Source organism: Carettochelys insculpta, chromosome 14, assembly GCF_033958435.1.
Source record: "Carettochelys insculpta isolate YL-2023 chromosome 14, ASM3395843v1, whole genome shotgun sequence".
Taxonomy (NCBI): Eukaryota; Metazoa; Chordata; order Testudines; family Carettochelyidae; genus Carettochelys; species Carettochelys insculpta.
The window spans coordinates 32063436-32085332 of NC_134150.1; the positions used below are offsets into that span (position 1 = coordinate 32063436).

At 45.3% G+C, this 21897-nt stretch overlaps 1 protein-coding gene across 1 annotated transcript in view; it reads right to left on the reverse strand.

Moving 5' to 3' along the window:
* ADAMTS18 (ADAM metallopeptidase with thrombospondin type 1 motif 18) overlaps positions 1 to 21897 on the reverse strand; it is a 117183-nt gene that overhangs the window by 45666 nt on the left and 49620 nt on the right. Inside the window, exons 8-12 of the mRNA XM_075008734.1 lie at positions 21578 to 21715; positions 14380 to 14533; positions 12424 to 12519; positions 11366 to 11514; positions 4049 to 4221 (exon numbers count right to left, since the gene is read on the reverse strand). Of these exons, the coding sequence (XP_074864835.1) occupies positions 4049 to 4221; positions 11366 to 11514; positions 12424 to 12519; positions 14380 to 14533; positions 21578 to 21715 (710 nt within the window). The remainder of the gene's footprint in view (positions 1 to 4048; positions 4222 to 11365; positions 11515 to 12423; positions 12520 to 14379; positions 14534 to 21577; positions 21716 to 21897) is intronic.

The following is a 21897-nucleotide window of genomic DNA, read 5'->3' on the forward strand; positions in this document are numbered from 1 at the left end:
ATGAGGTGCCAGATATGCAAATTTGCACCTCATTTGCATTTTTGATTCTCCCCATTTGCATACCTCTTTCGAAAGAGGAATGCAAGTGTAGACACAGCCTTGGTGACCATAGCCTTTGACTGCCAGATGCTGTAAGTGAACAACTAGGGGTGGATCACTTGATGATGTTCATTCCCTCTGAAGCAACTTGTACTAGCTGCAGTAGGGTTACAGGGTACTGGGCTAAATGGACCTTTGGTCTGACCCAGTATGACCAACATTATGTTCTTACATACACAAGCATGGACAAAGCATTACTCTGCTACTGCATGTCAGGGAAGAAAAGTTTGTAACTATGGTAGTTTCTAAGAATTTTCATTGTGACATATTAGAGTTAGCTGAATGGTTATTATGCAACTATGCTGCTTGAATTCCAAGAGAACAGTCCCCATCAAGAAGACAATAGACGATGATTATACCCCAGTACACCCTTGAAAACTAGTGGGTAAAGCTCTCTCTTACAGGACGGTCTCCCTTATCTCCTGAAGGCTGCAGGGAAAGAGTGGGACAAAACTAAGCAGTTTTTAAAGGATTTTCCCTCTGGCCGTTTCTACACAGGCCACTTCCTTTGGAAGTGGCATGCTAATACAAGGAATGAAGGATGCTAATGAGGTGTGGATGCAAATTCCCCATGCCTCATTAGCATAATGACACGTGATTTGGAGTCCAGAAGACCATTCTTCCAGACTCCAAAACGCCATGTAGAAGCACGGCCCCGGGGGGGGGAGCGGCTTCCAGAAGGAAGTCCTCCTTCCAGAGACCCCTTCTTCCCAAAAATTTTTGGGAAGAAGAGGCCTCCGGAAGAAGGACTTCCTTCTGGAAACCCCCCTGGTGGCTGCGCTTCTACATGGCGTTTTGGAGTCCGGAAGAACGGTCTTCCGGGTTCCAAATCACGTGACATTATGCTAATGAGGCACAGGGAATTTGCATCCGTGCCTCATTAGCATCTTTTGCTCCCTGTATTAGCATGCCACTTCCAAAGGAAGTGGCCTGTGTAGAAACGGCCTCTGAGGCTACAACAGAAAAAGGGTTTGTGACTCAAGGGTACATCCCTATCTGGTCGCTAGATACTAATATAATTGCTTCAGGAAGTGAACATAGGTCAGACCTGCTGAGGTAATCAGTTGATACCCACAGGACTGCAGGCAGGTGGTGATATAAGGCCTGAGGGGCGAGGTGTGTGTAATCAAGGAGAACAGGAGAGGTCAAAGGTGTAGTTAGTACAATAACTGTGACGATTATTATTCTGTCCTGTAATCTTGTTGACAAATGGAATCACTCGAGGCTCATGCATGAGTGATTTATCATGTCTTTAGAACCCCAGGAAGGGTAGAATAGACAAACAACAGTGGCCTATATAACATTTTAAAATAACACATGAATTTGGCAATCCACACAGACATAGAATTAAAACCCAACATCATTATGAAAACATGTAAATTCCATTAGCTCTACTTCAGGCCTTCCAACCTCTGTGGCTTATGTGGCTTTAAATTTCAGCACCATTTATCCACAGTTTCAAGTTTCATTTTTTGTTAAGAAAGATAGGCTGAAGATTTGTAATATTTTCATTCAGCTCCTCAATTAAAAACTAAGAGCATGTAAGATGGCACAAAAGATCAGCTCTATCTGAAAGCTAAGAGGGGGTGGGGGTGGGTCTAGCATTTCAATTAAAAAACATTTGCACCCAACTCTCCGCAAAGTAATTCACATAGCCAAAACCAAATTTAGAGGTAGGCAATCCAGGAGACCAAATAAAGTGTTGGTCTTGAGGGTGGACACTGGACTTCAGGTGCTATTTTTGTTGTTAGATACAAAAAGGAAAACAGACTGTTTGAAGTAACATGCTTCAGGTGTTCGATATTTGAATTAATTTTTCACCTACTGTAACACTATTTAATACTGATCCACCCAATGTTGGTGCACAGCTCAATTCCTTGATGTTAATACATTTCAGTTATTATTAACATTAAAAAGTTTCCTAAGTCTTAGAGGATAGTATTTTTATTTACTTATATATGGCATGAATAAATAGAGATTTACAGATCCTAGCATGGAATTTATCATCTTATATGACACAGGTAAATTGTGTGTGAAAGGTGTATATCAATATGCAAATGCAATAAAAATAACGTATTCAAAAGTTTAACAAATGGAGGGTGCCAAGGATATGCTTTGCTTTGAGCACCATTTGATCTAGGGCTCTCCCTTCACACATCTAGCTATCAATCAAAGTCCTTCTAATACACAGCTCCCACATTATGCTTAGCATTGAGACTGGTCCTGCTTTCACCATGGGGTTGGACTCTATGGTCTCCTGAAGTCTTTTCCAACCATATGGTTCTATGACACGCTGCAAAGTAAATACATGATTCAAAATATCTCAGAGCACTGATTTGCAGACACAAGCTCTCAGGGCTCATGCTGTGGTATTAATGAAATGGGTATTAGATATTCAGGTTGGGTCTGAGGATTAGAAACCCAGGAAGGGGTAGGGATGTATCTCAGAGCTGGAGCTCAAGCCTGAGCAGGAGTATCAGCAATAAAAGCATATTTAAAATATATATATATGTATGTAAAATATGCTCTCTGAAGCACCTGAAGGCAACTCTGGCAATTCTAAACAGAACAGTCACAATGGCCGTTTCTACACAGGCCACTTTCTTCGAAACTGGCATAGTAATACATGGCCCGAAATATGCTAATGAGGAGCAGATGCAAATTCCCCGCACCTCATTAGCATATGGTCATGTGATTTGGAGTCCGGAAGACTGTTCTTCCGGACTCCAAAACACCACGTAGAAGCACGGCCCCAGGGGAGCTTCTGGAAGGAAGTCCTTCTGCCGGAGGCCCCTTCTTCCCAGAAGGGACTTCCAAAAGAAGGACTTCCTTCCAGAAGACCCCCCTGGGCTGCGCTTCTAAACAGCATTTTGGAATTCGGAAGAACAGTCTTCTGGGCTCCAAATCACATGACTATACGCTAATGAGGTGCGGGGAATTTGCATCTGCGCCTCATTAGCATATTTCAGGCCAGGTATTACCATGCCACTTTTAAAGAAAGTGGCCTGTGTAGAAACAGCCAATATGAAAATAGTCCTCCTACTTTCATTTAAGAAATAGCAATCACAATCATTCACTGTGCTTTGAAAGCAGAGGGAAGTATTTGTTGTTATTTTCTACCCAACAAAATCCTAATAACGATACTGGATCTTTGAAACATAACTGGAAAGATACTGGAAACTAAGGCATATGCAGGAAAAACTTGAGCAATACAGAAGGAATATTTAGTGAACCATGAGTCTTATAAAGCTGCAGCAATTCTCATGAGACTATACTAGTAGGAAACTCAAAGGAGTTGATTTACTGTTACAGTGAGCCAGTCCCTTTTTTGTAAAAAAAAGAGGAGCTGGCATTCAGACAGCTCCCCGCCCCCACAGCCAATGCCATGGCAGGGGCTTCGGAGGTGCTGGTACTCAGTATCGGCAAGTACCAGCACAAAAAACACACTGCATTCAGAAATCTGAGAACATTCCACATGAGTGAAGTGTCTGGCATGTTTCTGTAGGAGCTGGTTATTGCCACATAGAAAAACTTCTAGGAAAAAGGTCATTTATTGTTTGGGTTTAGTTTAGTTTTTTGTGTTTGTTTTAACAACAAAAAAGCAAGAGAAACCAAAAGTTAGGTACAGCATGGTCAGGGAATAGAAGACAGAGATCTAAATTCATAATGAAAGCCAACTTCCTTGCAGGCTCTTACAGATAACGTAACACTGAAGGCCAAATTCAACCCTGATAAAAAGCAAATAGAGCTCCAGAAATGTCTGCCTGGATTCTCTCTCTCTCTCTCTCTCTCTCTCACACACACTCTCTCTCTCTCTCTCTCTCTCTCTCACACACACACACACACACACACAGAGGCTGCATTTGGGGACCAACTATATCAAGGAATTATAACAAGCTTGTCAGCCCCATGGAAATTATTTTGTCAATCAGAACCATGGCCAAATTACCTTCAATTTTAGTATAGGGCTTCCAACTGTAGTACCACCCACGGAAAGGCTTGCTGTTAAATTCTGCACACTGCTGAGCACGGAAATCCAGACTATTGGGTGGACATGACTGAATATTGCAAAGCTGATAAATACGACTGGAGCCCTGGCAGAACTTGCCACCATATTGTGGCCTACAAAGAGGGAAAAAAAAGACTTTTTCAAAACCAAATGTGGATATGACTGACACCAGTTAAAACCATTCAGTGACAGTTCATTTAGAAGCAGCAGTCTCTTGACTTCTCTTGAGCTAACTCACACAACTTATTGATCCAAAAGGTTACTCTTTCTCTCAAGACAATTAACTGTAATTATAATTATTATTATAATTGTAATTATCACCAAAATCAAACCAAGTAATCAACATATGCAATCTGCTTGGATCATATCAATTTAACCATGTGACTATCTAGTAGTGAATAATGATATCAATGAATTAAAATCTTTGCCAGTCAGGATGTTTTTATTTTCGTGTATGATCTGACTGGCAAACACAATTACAGATCTCAGAATTAATGACTTGTGGAAGCAAACAGTATCAATTGAATTGTTTTTTGCCGGCTTTCAGTCTACAGTACTGTGATCCAGGAGTTCTCATTTATGCAACAATAATTATATGCCATACTAGTAATTAATAAAGAAAAATAATAGATAACATAAAACTAATCAAATATACTGGGAATCATCAGAGGTGCGATGACTGACATCCTGAACATGACTTATGAGGGTTTTCAATTGACTGTCTGTTTCATCCCTATGACGTTTGTTTTACACTTACAATGAAAGCCAGCAGGGAGAAAAGCTCACATCACATGCCGTGCCTCAGCCAACCACTGATTTTACTCTTCAAGCTTTCTGATTAGCTGAGCCCCTGACAAGGAGCCAATCAAAAGCAAGCAGAAAGGCTATCGGGCCACAGGCTACACTGGCCATGGAAGCCAATCAGATAAGTGACTGCAAGGACCCCCTTGCAGCGCCATTCTGGCAAATCAAAGCATATGTGATTTTATATGTTTGTATAAATGCAATTTACGAAATAAATGCATTGATGTTGTTACATTAGTTATGTGTAATTCATTTAGTACAAAAATCTGGGTTACTGTGGTGAAAACAGTGCATCAAGCCTTGTTAAGGAACCAAATTCCCTCTTTGTACCATTTATTCCTCTGAGAAAAGCAGCTCTGACTTACAATGCAGATCTGAGGAACAAAGTTTGTTGTAGTCCAAGGGCTTCTTGCACACTGAATGAACAATTGCATTCTGGTACATTAAAACTACAATATTTCCTTTACACAGGTACCCAGTAATACAACTCTTACAGTGTAATGAGGGATTGTACACAGTTGTTCTGATGTAAGAACACACAACCACGTTTAACTTTAAACGCGTCTAAGGTACGCTGACTTCAATGGACGTTAACTGTATGCTCGAATACCTTTCTGAATAGTGATGCTTTCCTAAATTTGGACTAACATGAAGATAAACTATTATATAATCAGATTTTAACTGCTAGTTGGATGCCTACAAATGCAAACAAATTAAAAATGCTAGTCTTGTTTCCCCCCTCCCCACCAGCCCCCCCCGAAGGCCTACGGGAACTGATGAGCATCTGATTAATGAATTATTCACCCCTCTACCCCATGTGGGCTATATAGAAATCAACTGGTGCTATGATTTCAACATATGATCTTGCAGTGTTCTAATGTACCACTGCACCCAAACTATATATGATTTTATTGTTGTTGTTAGTATTATTTATTTGTATGGCCCGTGAACCCTATTCTGCTATGTGGTGTGCAAACAAAGAACAAAAGAATACCCTCTGGCCTAAAGAGCTTGCACTCAAAGTATAATACAAGAAAAAAAAACAGATGGATATAGATACATGGATGGAAGAATACGAGAAAACAAAGGCTACGTCTACACGTGAAGCCTACATCGAAGTAGCCTATTTCGATGTGGCGACATCGAAATAGGCTATTTCGATGAATAACGTCTACACGTCCTCCAGGGCTGCGAACATCGATGTTTAACATCGACGTTGTGCAGCACCACATCGAAATAGGCGCAGCGAGGGAACGTCTACACGCCACAGTAGCACACATCGAAATAAGGGTGCCAGGCACAGCTGCAGACAGGGTCACAGGGCGGACTCAACAGCCAGCCGCTCCCTTAAAGGGCCCCTCCCAGACACACTTGCACTAAACAGCACAAGATACACAGAGCCGACAACGAGTTGCAGACCCTGTGCATCCAGCATGAATCCCCCGCTGCAGCAGCAGCAGCCAGAAGCCCTGGGCTAAGAGCTGCTGCACACGGTGACCATAGAGCCCCACACGGGCTGGAGAGACAGCGTCTCTCAACCCCCCAGCTGATGGCTGCCATGGAGGACCCCACAATTTCGACGTTGCGGGACGCGGATCGTCTACACGGGCCCTACTTCGACGTTGAACGTCGAAGTAGGGCGCTATTCCGATCCCCTCATGAGGTTAGCGACTTCGACGTCTCGCCGCCTAATGTCGAAGTTAACTTCGAAATAGCGCCTGACGCGTGTAGCCGCGACGGGCGCTATTTCGAAGTTAGTGCCGCTACTTCGAAGTAGCGTGCACGTGTAGACACAGCTAAAGTGACCATATTGGACAGCAGATTAAGCTATGTTCTTAGCAAACCTAAGCAGGCTAATTCATTGCCAAATATTTTGCATTATTCTACTTAGCCTTGCATCTAGTAAAAAATAAGAAGTAGAGTTTTTGTTACAATTCTGCACCTGCATACATTTGTCTAATGACAGTTTTAAAATGTTAGAAAAAAGGACTTGGAATGCATGTTATGGTCTTTCAGTGAATGGTTTGGCTGTGCTACACTTACATCAAGGGAAACACTTTCAGAATAATGTACATGGTGCAGTATCTGCACAGGTCCTAACTAGGATAATGGGAGTAGTTTGTTTAAATCCCGACACACCGTATTACAAATGTAACCTATGTCCAGTATATCTTTTAATTTATGTTAACACACTTTCCTGTTGAATCCATTGTGGAATAATGTTGAGAGAACGAGGTAAAATATGGATAAGAGATTCCAGGTGCATTTTGCAATTATGTTTTTATACTATCTGCTTACTCCTACATTCTAATGCTCATGCATTTGTAAAACAATCTAGTGTCTGTTTTCATGTCTTGAATCAGCATTATTCTTTGAAGGCAATACAATAGCTGGCTTTTTCAGAAGTCTTTAGTGAATGCTGGACTACAAAAGAGGGTCTCAAAGGAAGTGATGGAAATTCATCTGTTCCTCCATTTAAAGCTGGGCAGAGGACTACATTAGGGAAATGTGTTCTAGGGAACAGTCTTGCACTGACCTCACCCAGGGATGGACTAGAATCATAGGCCATCTTAGCACTGTGCCTATAGAGAACGAAGGCGTGTTTCCCATCCCAATTGGCAGCTGTTCAACTCAGCCAAAACTATTCAGCTCAGAGTATATATGTTGACTGAGTGTAAAAGATGGGAGCTTCTCTGTAAAGAAGTAAAGGAGGACAAGTTTTGGAGCTGACAATACTTTCTGTTCAGACACCTTTTCCTTTACAGCACGTTTGATTTTTTTGACTTCCTCTGGGCTAGAGAACATTCCAAGACTCTTTGTACCTAGGTGGTGGAAAAGAAGCAACTCCCTAGCCAAGTAAAAGCCACCTAACAAGTGCAATAACAGAATCATTTAGGGTTAGACTGTGGCTTCTAACCCCAGCTCCGAAACTGGGGGCACTAAAAAGCTCAACCAATGTAGAGAAGCACAAAAGAGACAATCATAGCTTCCCTGTTTGTGCTACAGACCTTTAAATGGTGGAGTATATTCCACTCTCTCCCCAGCTGTTGGTCAGTGACTAAGTGGGAGGCAGGGTATGGGTCGGGCTCTCCTAAACCATCTCAGCTCCTTATTAATGAGTTACTCCCAGAGTGGAGAAACTAATTAGAAGACTCCTCACTGAGAAATCGTTACATGGGCTGTCGAAGAGGACTGGAGTGCTAAGTAAGGGCCAGCCACAATCCAAACCTTAGCTGTTACTCTGTAGAAGGGGTAATCGTTCTAAAAAAAGCAGACTGACTCTATTGTCCTAGGGATATTTAGGATAAGAAGAAGCAAAGTACAGAGTTATCCATGTACATCTCAGTGTACTAGTGGAACAATATTACAGTTATTTTTGTTTATTTATCAGAACAATAGTATGTTACACATCTCATAATACAAATACAGCAAACTCTGTCATATGCGGCATCACTGGGACTGGGAGGTTGCTGGATATTCAAATACTCTGGATAATGGAGAGGTATACCTAACAATGCATAACAATAAAGAAAAACAAGATTAGGTATTAAGAAACAAACAAAATGTATGCAGAGTACTTTATCAATAATAGTAGTATTGTACACTGTAAACCTATGCTATATTTGCTGTATTTATTTGTATTTACATTCACTATACTGTACTTATGGAAAACATAACTAAAATTTACTTGTGGTGAAAATGCCAGTTATTTTAGAGTTCTGGATGATAGAATGCCGTATAGGAAAGAGTTTACTGTAGCATCGCACAGTGTCTGTCCCAAAGAACCTACGGCTAAAGGCCCTAATACACACACACAGGTACGAAATACATAATCCATGGTTATAGTATTAGCTAACTCATAGATTATGAAGTCACACTTTCTGGAAAAAAAAACATATGTATTTTATGCCCTCATGGAGCAGATGTGGCAACAGTTAAGAGATCTGGGATGACTAGGGCTGTGCCCACACTACAAAAATAACTTTGAAGTTGCTTACTTCAAAGTACAAGTACGCACACCCTACTTCCAAGTTAAACTTCGAAGTAGGGCACTACTCCATTCCCAGGAATGGAGTAAGGACTTCGAAGTTGGACTCCCAACTTCGAAGCAAAGGAAAATGCATGTAGAGACTCTGCTGGCTACTTCAAAGTAGTGCCTAACTTCAAAGTTAACTTCAAAGTTAGTTCCTAGTGTAGATGCACTCTGGTATTTTGAAGCTACTAGATGGGATACAAAACAATACACTACAATGTTCGACACACTGCTCTTTAGATAGATGGTTTTCAAGGAATTAAAATTAACAATGATAACTGGACCATGAAGTGCTGCCTTGAAACTCTTTCAAATTTTGGAATAGTTTATATCTAGGTGTACTTATTTTAGGACCAAATGCTAACAACAGCATCACACGCGAAGACAGTGGAGATTTATTATCTATATGAAGTCAATGCTCTATACAATTAATTCATAAAACTTGATTAAAACTTGATGCAGTTTCAAACTGCATCATTACTTTAAATTTTCAGTGCTTATAATCATTCTTAAATTTAATACAAAAGAATAAGAACTTGATTTAGTTAATAAATATTGGTTTAGTCTTTTATTATGTGCATGTCTAAAACTATATTCTAGTATTTTAGTGAATGGTACATGAGTATAAAGTGGGTAGGACACAATCCCACAGAAATGATTTAGGTATTAACTTAAATCTCTTGGGCACTATTCAGACTCCTTACCAGCTCAACTATTAAATTATGAAATCTATTTCTTGGGAAACTATGTCAATTGTAAAACATTTGTGATGTATGAAAACCAGATCCATGAAATTATACCGTGGCATTTTATACAAGCATAACGAGTTTAGCAAATCTGCATAGCTCACAGTGTACTATGGATGACCTCAGTAGGTGTTTGGTACTGTACACTCATGCATTGTACAGACCTTTTCAAAAGACTCCAGGGCAGGAGCATAGTGACTGTCTTACAAACACTGACCAAAAAAAAAAACAAACCAGTATTGGTTGGGTATGATTTACAAGAACAGTGTAATGTGCATGCGCGCACGCGTACACACACACACTCTCCCTCTCTCTCTCTCGATCTCTCTCTCTCTCACACACACACACACACAGGACAAGAGTTACATTTAAGCTCCACATAAATGATCTCATTGTTAAATTCACTGAACATTCAGTAGTTCCTACTGAACCCCTTAGAGACAGAATGCTTTTGGAAATCAGAGTTTTTATTTAGAAGCCTTATTCTGAGTACTTATTTTGAATCTTCATTGGGGCATAGTCATGATGCTGACCCTCTGTACAGACTGAATTGCATGCAGAGAACTAAGGCTAAATTAGTCAAATGCCTTGGTGTCATCCAAAATCCTTGAAAAATCCAAGTGTGAGAGAAACAAATTTTGTTTTCCACACACATTTTGGACTTTGGAAGACAGAAGAGAATATCCTGAATTTTGACGGTTTCAGTCTGAATCATTGATATTTTGTGTGTGTGCGTGTGTACACATGCACACAATACAATGCACAAGTCATTTTTTATTGTGTTTCCACACTCTAGGTAGCTAAAGACTATTTTCCAACGCATTCATGTTTATTTTAAAAGCACTATTGGTCAAGGGCTATGAAATACAGCTATACGTATATTTGGTCATCTTGGAACGGGATATTCTGTATTCAGTGTTTTTATAGTGTTGAGATTCATAAGTCTAATTCTGATAGGCTACAGTTACACTGTGGTTTCTACTTCTGTTCCTATTCTAATGATTTATTTATAAAACTAGGTGAAATGTTAGTCATAATACTCAACTAAGATGAATGCTTCTGTACTTTGCTGTGCCAAGATAGCCACAAAAGAATTTGAGGAAAGATCTCTGAGTAGATAGAGAGACAGTGTATCCAACGCAAATTGAGCATAAAAATTAAAATCTATTTATCTGCATTAAAATTGTGACAGACATGGACCAACATATAAAAAAGTATATGTGACTCTCCATTGAGAACCCAACTGTGCATATCTAGTGACTGCTGTGAATTCACAAATACCACGAATCTGCTATAGCCAATAACTGAGACCTGGTGTACACTAAGGATCTAAGTTGATCCCACATACACAATTCTAGCCACGCCATTAACATAGCTAGAATCAACATATCAGGATCGACTTTGTACCCTGGCATAGATAAGGCTCTTCAGGCTCACACCAATGTTCCCTACTCCACAAGGCAGCGTGGAATACCAGGGTTGATGACCGAGCCCAGAGACAGGGATTTTTCTGCATCTTCACTGACAAAACCCTCTAGTATACACGTAGCCTAAGAGTCTCAAAAGCAGTTAACTCTTTGTAAACTTGCAACAAAATCTGCTCTGTCCCCTTTCTTGTTATAATATCAGACACAATTGTTTAAAAAACGATACCTTTCCACATCAGTATCTTACTTTGGGTTATCGCAGTGTCTCTCTTTATAGGTGACTCCACCTCCACAGGTCCGAGAACATTTGGACCACTCGGACCATGCAGCCCACTGGCCATTAACAGGCTTGGGTCCATGATCGCCGTATCGGACACACTGACCTCTTCGACACCACTGCCAAAAGAATATCAATAAATGTCTCATCACAACTAGTGCCAATTCTGCCAAACTTTAAGCAGTCATTGAGTTCTACATAATGAGCAGTCCCACTGGCTGAAATGGGATGGCTCATAGAAGTCTTAGGGGGACTGTGGCCCTGGGTAGCAACAAGATAAATTAGATGCCATGTACAAAGTAAAGCTCTGTCTGGCTTTGAATCTCTGCCTATGTTGAAATGACTGAAGACCAAATCTTCATAAGTAGCCTCTGATTTTGGGTGCTTCAATTTTGGATGGCCAAATCCAGGCATCCTATGAAGCAATGATTGCCAAAAAACCTCAGCTGATGTTATCAACTCCTGTTGGTGCCTAACACCTCTAAACCAGATCCAGACCCAGATATTTAGAGTTGCATATTTAAAAATGAGAGGCCATTTTTCCCTCTAACTATTTACTGTTCTTGCAATAAGAGAAAGGGCAAAATGAAGACAAATACTCAGAGCAAGGAAACAAATCAGGCTGTTGAAAATGACATACATGTGTAATACTTATTACGTTACAGAAAAATACAACATTAGTAATTACTGCATCACATGTACTAATAGTAATGATGATTATTATTTCTAATACTTGCAATTGCAAGTGTCATTGTAAAGCAAATGGCCATATCCTCAGACTCCTTCCAATAAGTTGATCAGTAAAAATAATATATTTACAGACACAGCCCAAATTAATTCCTGGCATAAGCATCAACACTCACATGAATACTTCTGCCTTGCCTGGATTTGCTGGATTTGATTTAACTCCCATTAAAATCACTGGATTTTTTTTTTTGGTGACTTTAATGAGAATAGGATCAGGCCCTTGGCCCACTACATTCTAATATACATTAAAACACTGTAGACCCACTAATTAAGCAACTTACCATACTTATACCACAAGCTGTCCCTTCTGCTGCTGGCATGAACTTTGTCTCACATCTATGACCTACTTTATGACACCAGAGTGATTTGCATATATCCTAGAAAAAGAAAATCAGTGAATTCCTCCTTTGTATACTGATGACTAGAAGCTTTCTTGATTGACACTTCTTCAACCCATTCCTTTGCTACCAAAAAAGCTCTATGAATTAGACCCATTTCTGAACAAAGAAGATCTAGTTCTAAGTTTTATAACATAATAATACATGCTGGTCTACTGACTTCATATTTCTAGAACATTTTCAGGTTTGGTTCTCTGCATTATCTTCTTCTCTTTCAAGGTGACACTATAAAAAAACCAAATAGCTATTAACATTCTAAGGGCAGAACATGAACAAGTCTACAGGCCTTCTAAAAATGTGGAGGGAATCAGTTTTCTTGAAACACATGATGTGTTTGGAAAGAGTGTAGAAAAATTATTGGCACCTAGCAAACTGCTGGTTAACATAAAATAATCCCAAAGGCTGCAGCACAGCAATAATAGTATTATTATTAGTAATAGTAGTAGTAGTAGTAGTAGTAATAATAATAATAATAGCAACAACAACTCTTTTCTTCAGAATGACCAAAGTGTAACAGAACACCTTTCTCGAAGAAATAAAAGGGGTTGAGACAGTCACCTACATAAATAATCTATTACAGACCACAGACAAAAGATAAGAATGGAAAGCTGAATTTTTCTTACTCTGAAATAATATTCCCAAAGGCTGTGTCTACACGTGCCCCAAACTTCGAAATGGCCATGCAAATGGCCATTTCGAAGTTTACTAATGAAGCGCTGAAATGCATATTCAGCGCTTCATTAGCATGCGGGCGGCAGCCGCGCTTCGAAATTGACGCTCCTTGCCGCCGCGCGGCGCGTCCAGACGGGGCTCCTTTTCGAAAGGACGCCGCCTACTTCGAAGTCCCAGGGGACTTTCGAAAAGGAGCCCCGTCTGGACGCGCCGCGCGGCGGCAAGGAGCGTCAATTTCGAAGCGCGGCTGCCGCCCGCATGCTAATGAAGCGCTGAATATGCATTTCAGCGCTTCATTAGTAAACTTCGAAATGGCCATTTGCATGGCCATTTCGAAGTTTGGGGCACGTGTAGACACAGCCATAAGGAGCTAGACTGTGCCAGGCCTTTTTGCAAATGCGTGAGGATGGAAGAAACATATAAAATCTTCCCTTCCTTTCACCCTTGGTACAAGTGACACAACTGCAGCACTTGGTTTTGCCCTGGGTGGTGACCACACCACCTTGGTATCTGGAGAAAAGAGCAAGCTGTAGCATCCTAATGAATGGTGTAGACTATGTATTCACCTTGTACTTATTGTAGAGCCTGGAAAGATTCTGCATCTCAGAGCCACAGGCCCTTCTGAAGCTCCCCATTTGGTTGTGCAACTCCCTAACAAGCTAGGGCAGTGGTGAGCAGCCTGGGGACCCCATACCAGCACTTCCCTCCCCCAGACCTCTTGTGCACCTAAGCCCTGCATTTCCTATTCCTCCCTCCCCAGGAATCACCTGAGTCCTGCTCTTCCCCCTTCCTCCCAGAGCTGGAACAGATGATTTGTGCTCTTCCAGTTCTGGGTGGGAGGAGTGGGGACAGAGTGCATGTTATCCATTAGTTGGGCTCCGAAAAGGCATGCGTGAGAGGTGCATAGGGCGGAGGGGGCGCAGGGGGAACGGACAATAGACGGGGGTCCGCAGGTGGAACTCCTGTGGGCTGTGGGTTGCTGTGGCCTACTCTCTATTTTTGGTTGCCCATCACTGGGCTGGGGCCTGCAGCGCTTATGCCAAACATATCAAGCAATGTCAGGTTTAGAAATAATCCAGACCCTGTTGTGCTACTTGTCCCCACTTATAGAACAATGCCGTTTTCTAATGTTAGTTCTAACCCTGTCAAAAAGGCATTAACGGGTACCTTTACAAAACTGAGGTTGCAGAGTTTTGCTTTCATTCCAAATTGCCATTTGCACTGGGTATCTGCATCATAGATCTGCCCTGGCAGTTTATCAGGGTATTTATATTGTCCGGTTTGTTTAGGTTCATCAATCAGGCAGGCAGCTTGAGCTGTACTATAGAGAGAATGTATATTTATTAACCATGATATTGATTTTTTTTTAAAAAAGAAACTCGTGTTTGATACTGAACAGCAAAAACACGTTTATGCATATATCACCTTTCAGTAGCTTTGTAAACATGCACTGAATGAACAAAGAAATTGCTGCAGGAACAAAGAGATGTTGACTTCTTGTTGGTAGCCTGACCTGCAAAGTTTTAGGAAGCAGGAATTTCCAGGGTCTATGATTATGCTAATATTTGATATAAATGGTGTTAATTTCCTATTCTCCTTTCCTGATGTGCAACTAAGAACGAGTACATCTCTTGGGCTACATCTACACTACAGCGATCTTTCAAAAAATGTTCTTCCAGAAGATGTCTTCCAAACATTTCTTTCGAAAGAGTGTGTCCACACACAAAAAAATGGATCAAAAGATCGAGCTGCTCTTTCAATAGAGAGCATCCACACAGCCCCTGCTCTTTCGAAAGAACAGGCCAGAACTGAAAAATCCAGAGCCGTGAGGACTGCTTTTTCAGAAGAGAGGCCCACGGAGTGTCTACACACGCTTTTTTCCCAAAGAATCTCAAAATAAGGCGCTCTTCCTGATCCGGGAGAGGAAGAGGGCTTCCGGAAGAAGAGCCGCACTCTTTTGATTTCAGATTGAACGGGTGCATTTTGTGTGTAGACACTGTGTGTTCTTTCAAAAAAGTGGGATTTTCTGAAAGAACTCGTTAGTGTAGACACGGCCTTTGGGTGTGTCTACACAGCAAAGCTATTTCAGAATAACGGCCACTATTCTGAAATTACTCTGAGCAGCTACATAGCAAAATAGTTATTTTGAAATAATTTTGAAATAGCAGACAGCTTATTTCAAATTCTGTAAGCCTCATTCTACAAGGAATAGCACCTATTCCAAAATAGGGGATGTACACGGGGAATAGGGCCTATTTCAAAATAAGCTATAGCACTGCCAGGGGCTCTAATCCAAAATAGGCTCCATTGTGCGTGGATGCTCTACTGTGAAATAACTGAACACTCTTTCAATACACATTTTGGCCGCTTCTACACAGGCCACTTGGCATGCTAATACATGGAGTGAAAGATGCTAATGAGGTGCAGATGCAAATTCCCCATACCTCATTAGCGTAACAGTGTATGATTTGGAGTCTGGAAGACTGTTCTTCCGGACTCCAAATCGCCGTGTAGAAGCACGGCCCTGGGGATGCTTCTGGAAGAAAGCCCTTCTTCTGGATTCCCCTTCTTCCCAAAAATTTTTGGGAAAAAGGGGCATCTGGAAGGAGGACTTCCTTCCGGAAGCGCCGCCCCCCCCCAGGGCCGCACTTCTATACAGTGTTTTGGAGTCCGGAAGAATGGTCTTCTGGACTCCAAATCATGTGACGTTATGCTAATGAGGCTCAGGGAATTTGCATCTGTACCTCATTAGCATCTTTCGCTCCTTGTATTAGCATGCCACTTCAGAAGGAAGTGGCCTGTGTAGAAATGGCCTTTGTGTGTAGGTGCACTATTTTGAAATAAGGTATTCTGGAAAATCTATTCCAGAATAGCTTCGTCTGAAATAATGCTGCTGTGTAGACAAAGCCCTTTATTCCTCTACCCTGGATTATACTTCCCAGAAACAGAGCACAGAATCTGATGCAGAACCAATATATGCAGAGCCTCACTTCTGTATTTTCTTCATGTGAAAAGCCATATGCAAAGGCCCTCAGAGTTCTGTCAGAAACCAATCAGCACTGTGTGGTTTTGGCTGGTGGGGCAAAGGTTAAAGCCAAAATTGCATATTATTATCCATCAGTCTTCTTCTTTAGTGTTTATGATTCCATGAGTATGAAAGTTCAATCTATTCACTATCTGCCTTCCAACTATGAGTCTGTTGGACCTGCCTGGATGTTTAAAATGCCCACAGTGGATAAATAATTCTCCTATGTATTTACAGTAAGATTGCTTACTGTGGCAGAGAAAATGACCACAAACTCTGTCATCTTTCATCTACTCTGAGGCTGCATCTACACTACAGTTCTGTTTCGAAAGACCGTCTTCTGAAAGAGAACATCAAAAGATGGTCTTTCGAAACAGAGCATCCACACACACCAGCGGGGACCGAAGGCTCCAGCCGTTGTTTCAAAAGGCCCCCAACACAATTTCGAAATAGAGCATCCATACATGCCAGGGCGCTCTTTCAAAAGAGCAGTGGCAGGAAGTGCCACGGGCAGTGTCGCATGGCGGACGAGCCCTTCCAGGGCTACTGTCCGCCATCCCCTTAAAGAGCCCCCCCCCACCCCTGACCTCAGCCTGCACATGCTGAGGGCCAGCAACCCTGTCTTCAGGCAGAGCGAGAGCAAGAGGCATCGGAGATGGCATCTCGGTCCCCCATGGACGCCAAGCAGCACTCCCCCTCCATCGCAGCCATGGCCAGCGCCCTGGCCACGGTCCTGGCCACTGTGCTGAAGCGGATCCGCGTGGCCACCACAATAGCCACCCTCCTGGATGCCACCTTCAGGGTGCAACATCCCCAGCCGGTCGCCCCGGGTCATCCACCGCCTGTGGAGCTTCCCCACAAGCAGCGACTGGTGGGACCGGCTGGTGCTGGAGGACTGGGGCGACAACCGGTGGCTACAGAACTTCAGGATGACCAAGGGGACATTCCTGGAGCTGTGCCACTGGCTCGCCTCAGTCCTTCAGGACTGGGACACACACCTGAGGCTGGCGCTCCCCCTGCACAAAAGGGTGGCCATCACCCTATGGAAGCTGGCCCCCCCGGACAGTTACCAATCCGTCAGCCAGCAGTTTGGGGTGGGCAAAGCCACCGTCGGGGCTGTCCTCATCGAGGTAAGCCGTGCCCAGCTCACAGCTAGACTGCATGCAGGGGGCAAGGGGCAGCCTGGTGACAGGCACTGTCAGGAGAAGGGCGGGCACCCCGGGAACAGGGGCGGGAATGGGGATGGGCACAGGTGGGCATCTCAAGGACAGGGGCGGGGATGGGAACTGGCACGGATGGGCACCCTGGGGACAGAGGCAGGGACGGGGACAGGCACGGGCAGACAAGCCACACCCCACCACACACTCACGAGTGTGCCCCCTATGCTTTACAGGTCATCTGGGCCATCAATAAGGTGTTCCTGAGGCAGCTGGTTTGCGTCGAGGACCTGGACAATGCCATCCAGGGATTCCAGGAGCTGGGCTTCCCCAAATGCTTCGGGGCCCTGGATGGCACCCACATCGCCATCTGGGCTCCGGAGTACAGCCGGGGGGCCTATGTGAATCACAAGGGCTACCACTCAGTGGTCCTGCAAGCACTGGTCGACGCCAATGGCCAGTGCCAGGACATCTACGTGGGCTGGTCCAGCCGTGCACACGATGCAAGGGTCTTGTAGAACTCAGGACTGGGACATCGTATGGCTGAGGGGACCTTCATCCCCTGGTGGGAGCTCCCCATCGGGGACACAACGATGCCTCCCTGCATTGTGGCAGATATGGCCTACCCCCTGCAGGCCTGGCTGATGCAGCCCTACCCAGGGCGCACCCACCTGAGCCATGACTTTTTCAATGAGCAGCTGAACCGCGCCCGGAACACCGTGGAGCAGGTGTTAGGCTGGAGGTGGGCCTCTCCAACGTCCCGGCGGTGGTCGGGGCCCGCTGCACCCCCCATAACCTGATGGAGGCGAAACATGAGTCCTATATGCAGGGGTGGGCTGCCGAGGTGGGGCACAGGTATGAACAGGCCCCTGCCGCCCCGTGACACCAGGCCCGGCAGGATGGGGTGTGTGTAAGGGAGTCCCTGTGCCAGGCCTTTGAGCAGGGGCCACAGTAACCCCCCACTCTGCATGCTCCCTCCCTCACCCGCAGCCTGCATACACACTCCTCCCCCACCTGCACCCTACACACACACATGCACACTCACCAGCACCCAAGCATGGGGAACACAGGTTAAACCATAAAAATAAACTATTTACTTCAAGAACTGTGCCCCTCATTTTCTAGGGGGAACTATATACATGTCAGGGGGAGGGTAAGTGGGGAGAACTATTTACATGGGAGGGGGAAGGGTGACCAGGCAGCTGGGATGGGGGGGCCTGACCCCTCCAGGGGGCTCGATGGCCAGGAGCCCTGTCACCTGTACCCACCCTTTCCTCCTTGGGTCCGGGGGAACCTGCCAAGGCCGGGCTGGGGCCGGTAGCACGGGGAGGTAAAGGTGCGGCTGGGGAGTGGTCCCCATGCCTGCACTGGACTCAGCATGGGGGGAGGGAGCGGGGCCAGGGGCTCAGCCTCTAGCTGGCCAGCCCTGGCCAGCAGGGCATGGGCCAGGCGGACGAGGCTGGCCAGGGGCAGATGGGGAAGGAGCAGGGCCTCAAGGTCGGCCTCCTTCGGAGGCGGGCATGTGAGGGAGGCAGGGGGATGGGGGATTGGGGCAGGGAGGGAAACCGCTTGCGGGGAGGGAGGGATGCATGGGCAAGGGGGGCGTGGGGGACAGTGGAGGGGCGACGGGGGGCATGGGTGCAGGAGTGGCCCGCAATGGAGCGGTGGCAGGGGACAGGTGGCCGACCACAGCCTGGGTGAGGGTGTCCAGGTTGGACGCTACCCAGTCCCATGACTGCCGCTCCATTGCAAGCCACTCCTGCATGACGCCCGTCAGCTCCCTCAGGGTGGCTGTGTGGGCCATGTCCCCTGCCTCCTCCTCCCCGGCCTGGGGGCACCGGCGGAAGAACCCACGGCGGCCCCATGCTGTCCCTGTCCGGGGCCTGGGCTGCCCCCTGTTGCCCTCTGTGGTCAGGCTCCCCAGGCCTGTTGTGGGGCTGGTCCGGCTGCCAGCTGCTGGAGCTGTGGAGACATGAGGGGAGAAGAACAGGCCATTCGTCCCGGTGAAGAACTCCCTGAAGCCCCCACCCCAACCACCCCACCCTGGCGGTCCTGCAGGGACTGCATCCGGGATTCCCCACCTGGGTTGTGGGAGTGCTGGCGGCTTGTGGTACCATCTGGGCCACATGGTGCTGAGTGCCACGTCGGCCCTGTGAGGCCGGGGTGGTGGGGCTGTCTGGCCCACCCGTGCCGTGGGGATGATGTGCCCATGGGTGGGCTGTGGCTACTCCGGGTGGGATTGTGCACCCCCTCCCCCAGCCCTGTGGCTGCCCGTGTGCATGGTACATACCTGTGGGTCCCTCCAGGAGCTCAGGTGAGGTGCAATCCGAGGGGGCCGGGCTGGATAGGCCCGATGGGACTTCGATGATGAGGGCCCCTCACTCGAACCCTGGTCATCACTGCTGGCTGGGATCCGTGGTGGATGCCTACAGGTGGTTGGAGGTCTGTGGCAGTCCTCCCCCTCAGTCCCCAGCCCCTCCTGCTCCGCCTCCATCGGGGAGGGTCCACCATGTCGAGGAACAAAGCTGGGGGTCCCACCTCCTTGGGCCCAAGGAGGTGATCGAGGTCTTTAAAGTAGGGGCAGCTGGTGGGCGCTGCCCCTGACCACCGTCCATGTCCCAAGCCCGACAATACGCCTGCTGGAGCTCCTTCACTTTGGACCTCACCTGGTCCAGGGTCCAGGTGGGGTGACCCCGGCCAGTCAGGCCCTTGGAGAGGCGCTTGAATGCAGGTGCGTTTTGGTGCCGGACCCCCATCTGCTGCAGGACCTCCTCATCTGCCCAGAGGGTGAGGAGGTCCTGCAACTCAGTGTCGGTCCAGCAGGGGGCCCGGTGCTTGTGGGGCTGGCTCCCCTCCTGGGAAGGCTCTCTGGTGTTCTTGGGGGGCCCCTGGGGTAGGCAGGGGTCAGGGCGCTGGCCATGGTGCCAGGGAGGCCAGTAGGTGGGCTGGAGCATCGCCCCTGCTGCCTGCACACTCTCAGCTTCCTGCCTGAGGGCTTCTGGGAGCCTGCATCCTGAAACGTGGCTGGATGCTGAAGTATAGAGCTCTGCTTGTGTTGGGAGCGGTGCTGCCACTTGCCAGCTGATCGCAGCCATGGAGGACCCACACTTTCGAAAGCGTGGGTAGCGGAGCGTCTACACTTCTCTATTTCGAAATTGTCTTTCAAAAGGGAGCGTTTTTCCCATCCCGGGAGTGGAGGACCAACTTCGAAAGAACGGGGGAGTACTTTCGAAGTTAATTTCAAAAGACTGCCATGTCAGTGTAGACGTTCTGCGGCTTCTTTCAAAAGAACTCATTCTGATCCTAATTTCAAATGTACTTGCTAGTGTAGACACACCCTGAATGTCCACTCTATATTCAGTAGCATTGTTTGAATATTTTGCTGTTGTGGATTTCACGTAACAAAGGAAAGAACTTATGCTGAAAAGACTACAATTCTGGTAATCCTTAATGCTAGAAACTACAGCTGTTCCTATATCAGCATCCACAGTTTGTATCAAAGTGTTAGGAAAATAATGGGATGCCATTTTTTTCAGCACCGCAGTAGGGGCCTGTAAAACTTGCTTACTAAAGGCATAACAATCAGCTATGGCTAGGTCTGGAAAAATCCATAAACATTCATTCATTCATTTATTTCCCCTGTAAGTGTCCCTTTTATATTCACTTTTCACTAATATGCTTATAAACCTGTTTGACAAGAAAGTCTGGGGAAAGAATGAAATGCAAGTGAATACTGGAGCATATTCACAGAGGATAAAATTCATTCCCTATGAAGAAGAGAGCACAAAGGCCTATATTACTACTTACGTCCCACACAAGCTAAAGTTTGTGGGCTCATCTGGTACATTGGTTTTGTATTGGCCTTCTTCATAGAGCTGAAAGCCACAGCAAATTAAACTCCTTAATTTCTGATCATGAGTATTTGCACCAGAAAGCCAATTCTAAGAGTTGCCACCAGTGTTTCCTCTCATTTCCTCTTTCCACAGAGAAAATCAATTTTGTTATGTGCACCAAGCCATGTGCAGATGTGCCCCACCAATATAAACATGCTGCTGGCTGTGGGCACTCTGCTAATCAGCTGGGCTGCACCTGAATCTCTCCTGGGTGCCAACCAACTGCTCAGCTGACAGGGAACACTGGTTGCCACCCTCCTACAGACGATCCTGACTTATATCTGACTTACCTGAGGAATTTAATGAGATACTGCCGGCTGCATACAGACCAGGAAAACACACCATTGTTTCCTGTAAGTGTGGGAGACATAATATTACCTTCGGCTTTTCTGCAGGGATTTCCTTCTCCATCATGAATCATGCCAAAGCTAGAAAGAGAAGTACGTATGAGAGGAGTCCCCACAACAAAATGCCAGAAACAAAAAAAAATCTTTTTGTGGGGAAAGAAAATCTGTTATTTTATAGCGGTAATTCCATCAACAAACTCCACAAAGGGATGAAAAAGGCACAGGCCAGAAATAAATGAACACGACAAAGGTCACAAGCCCAG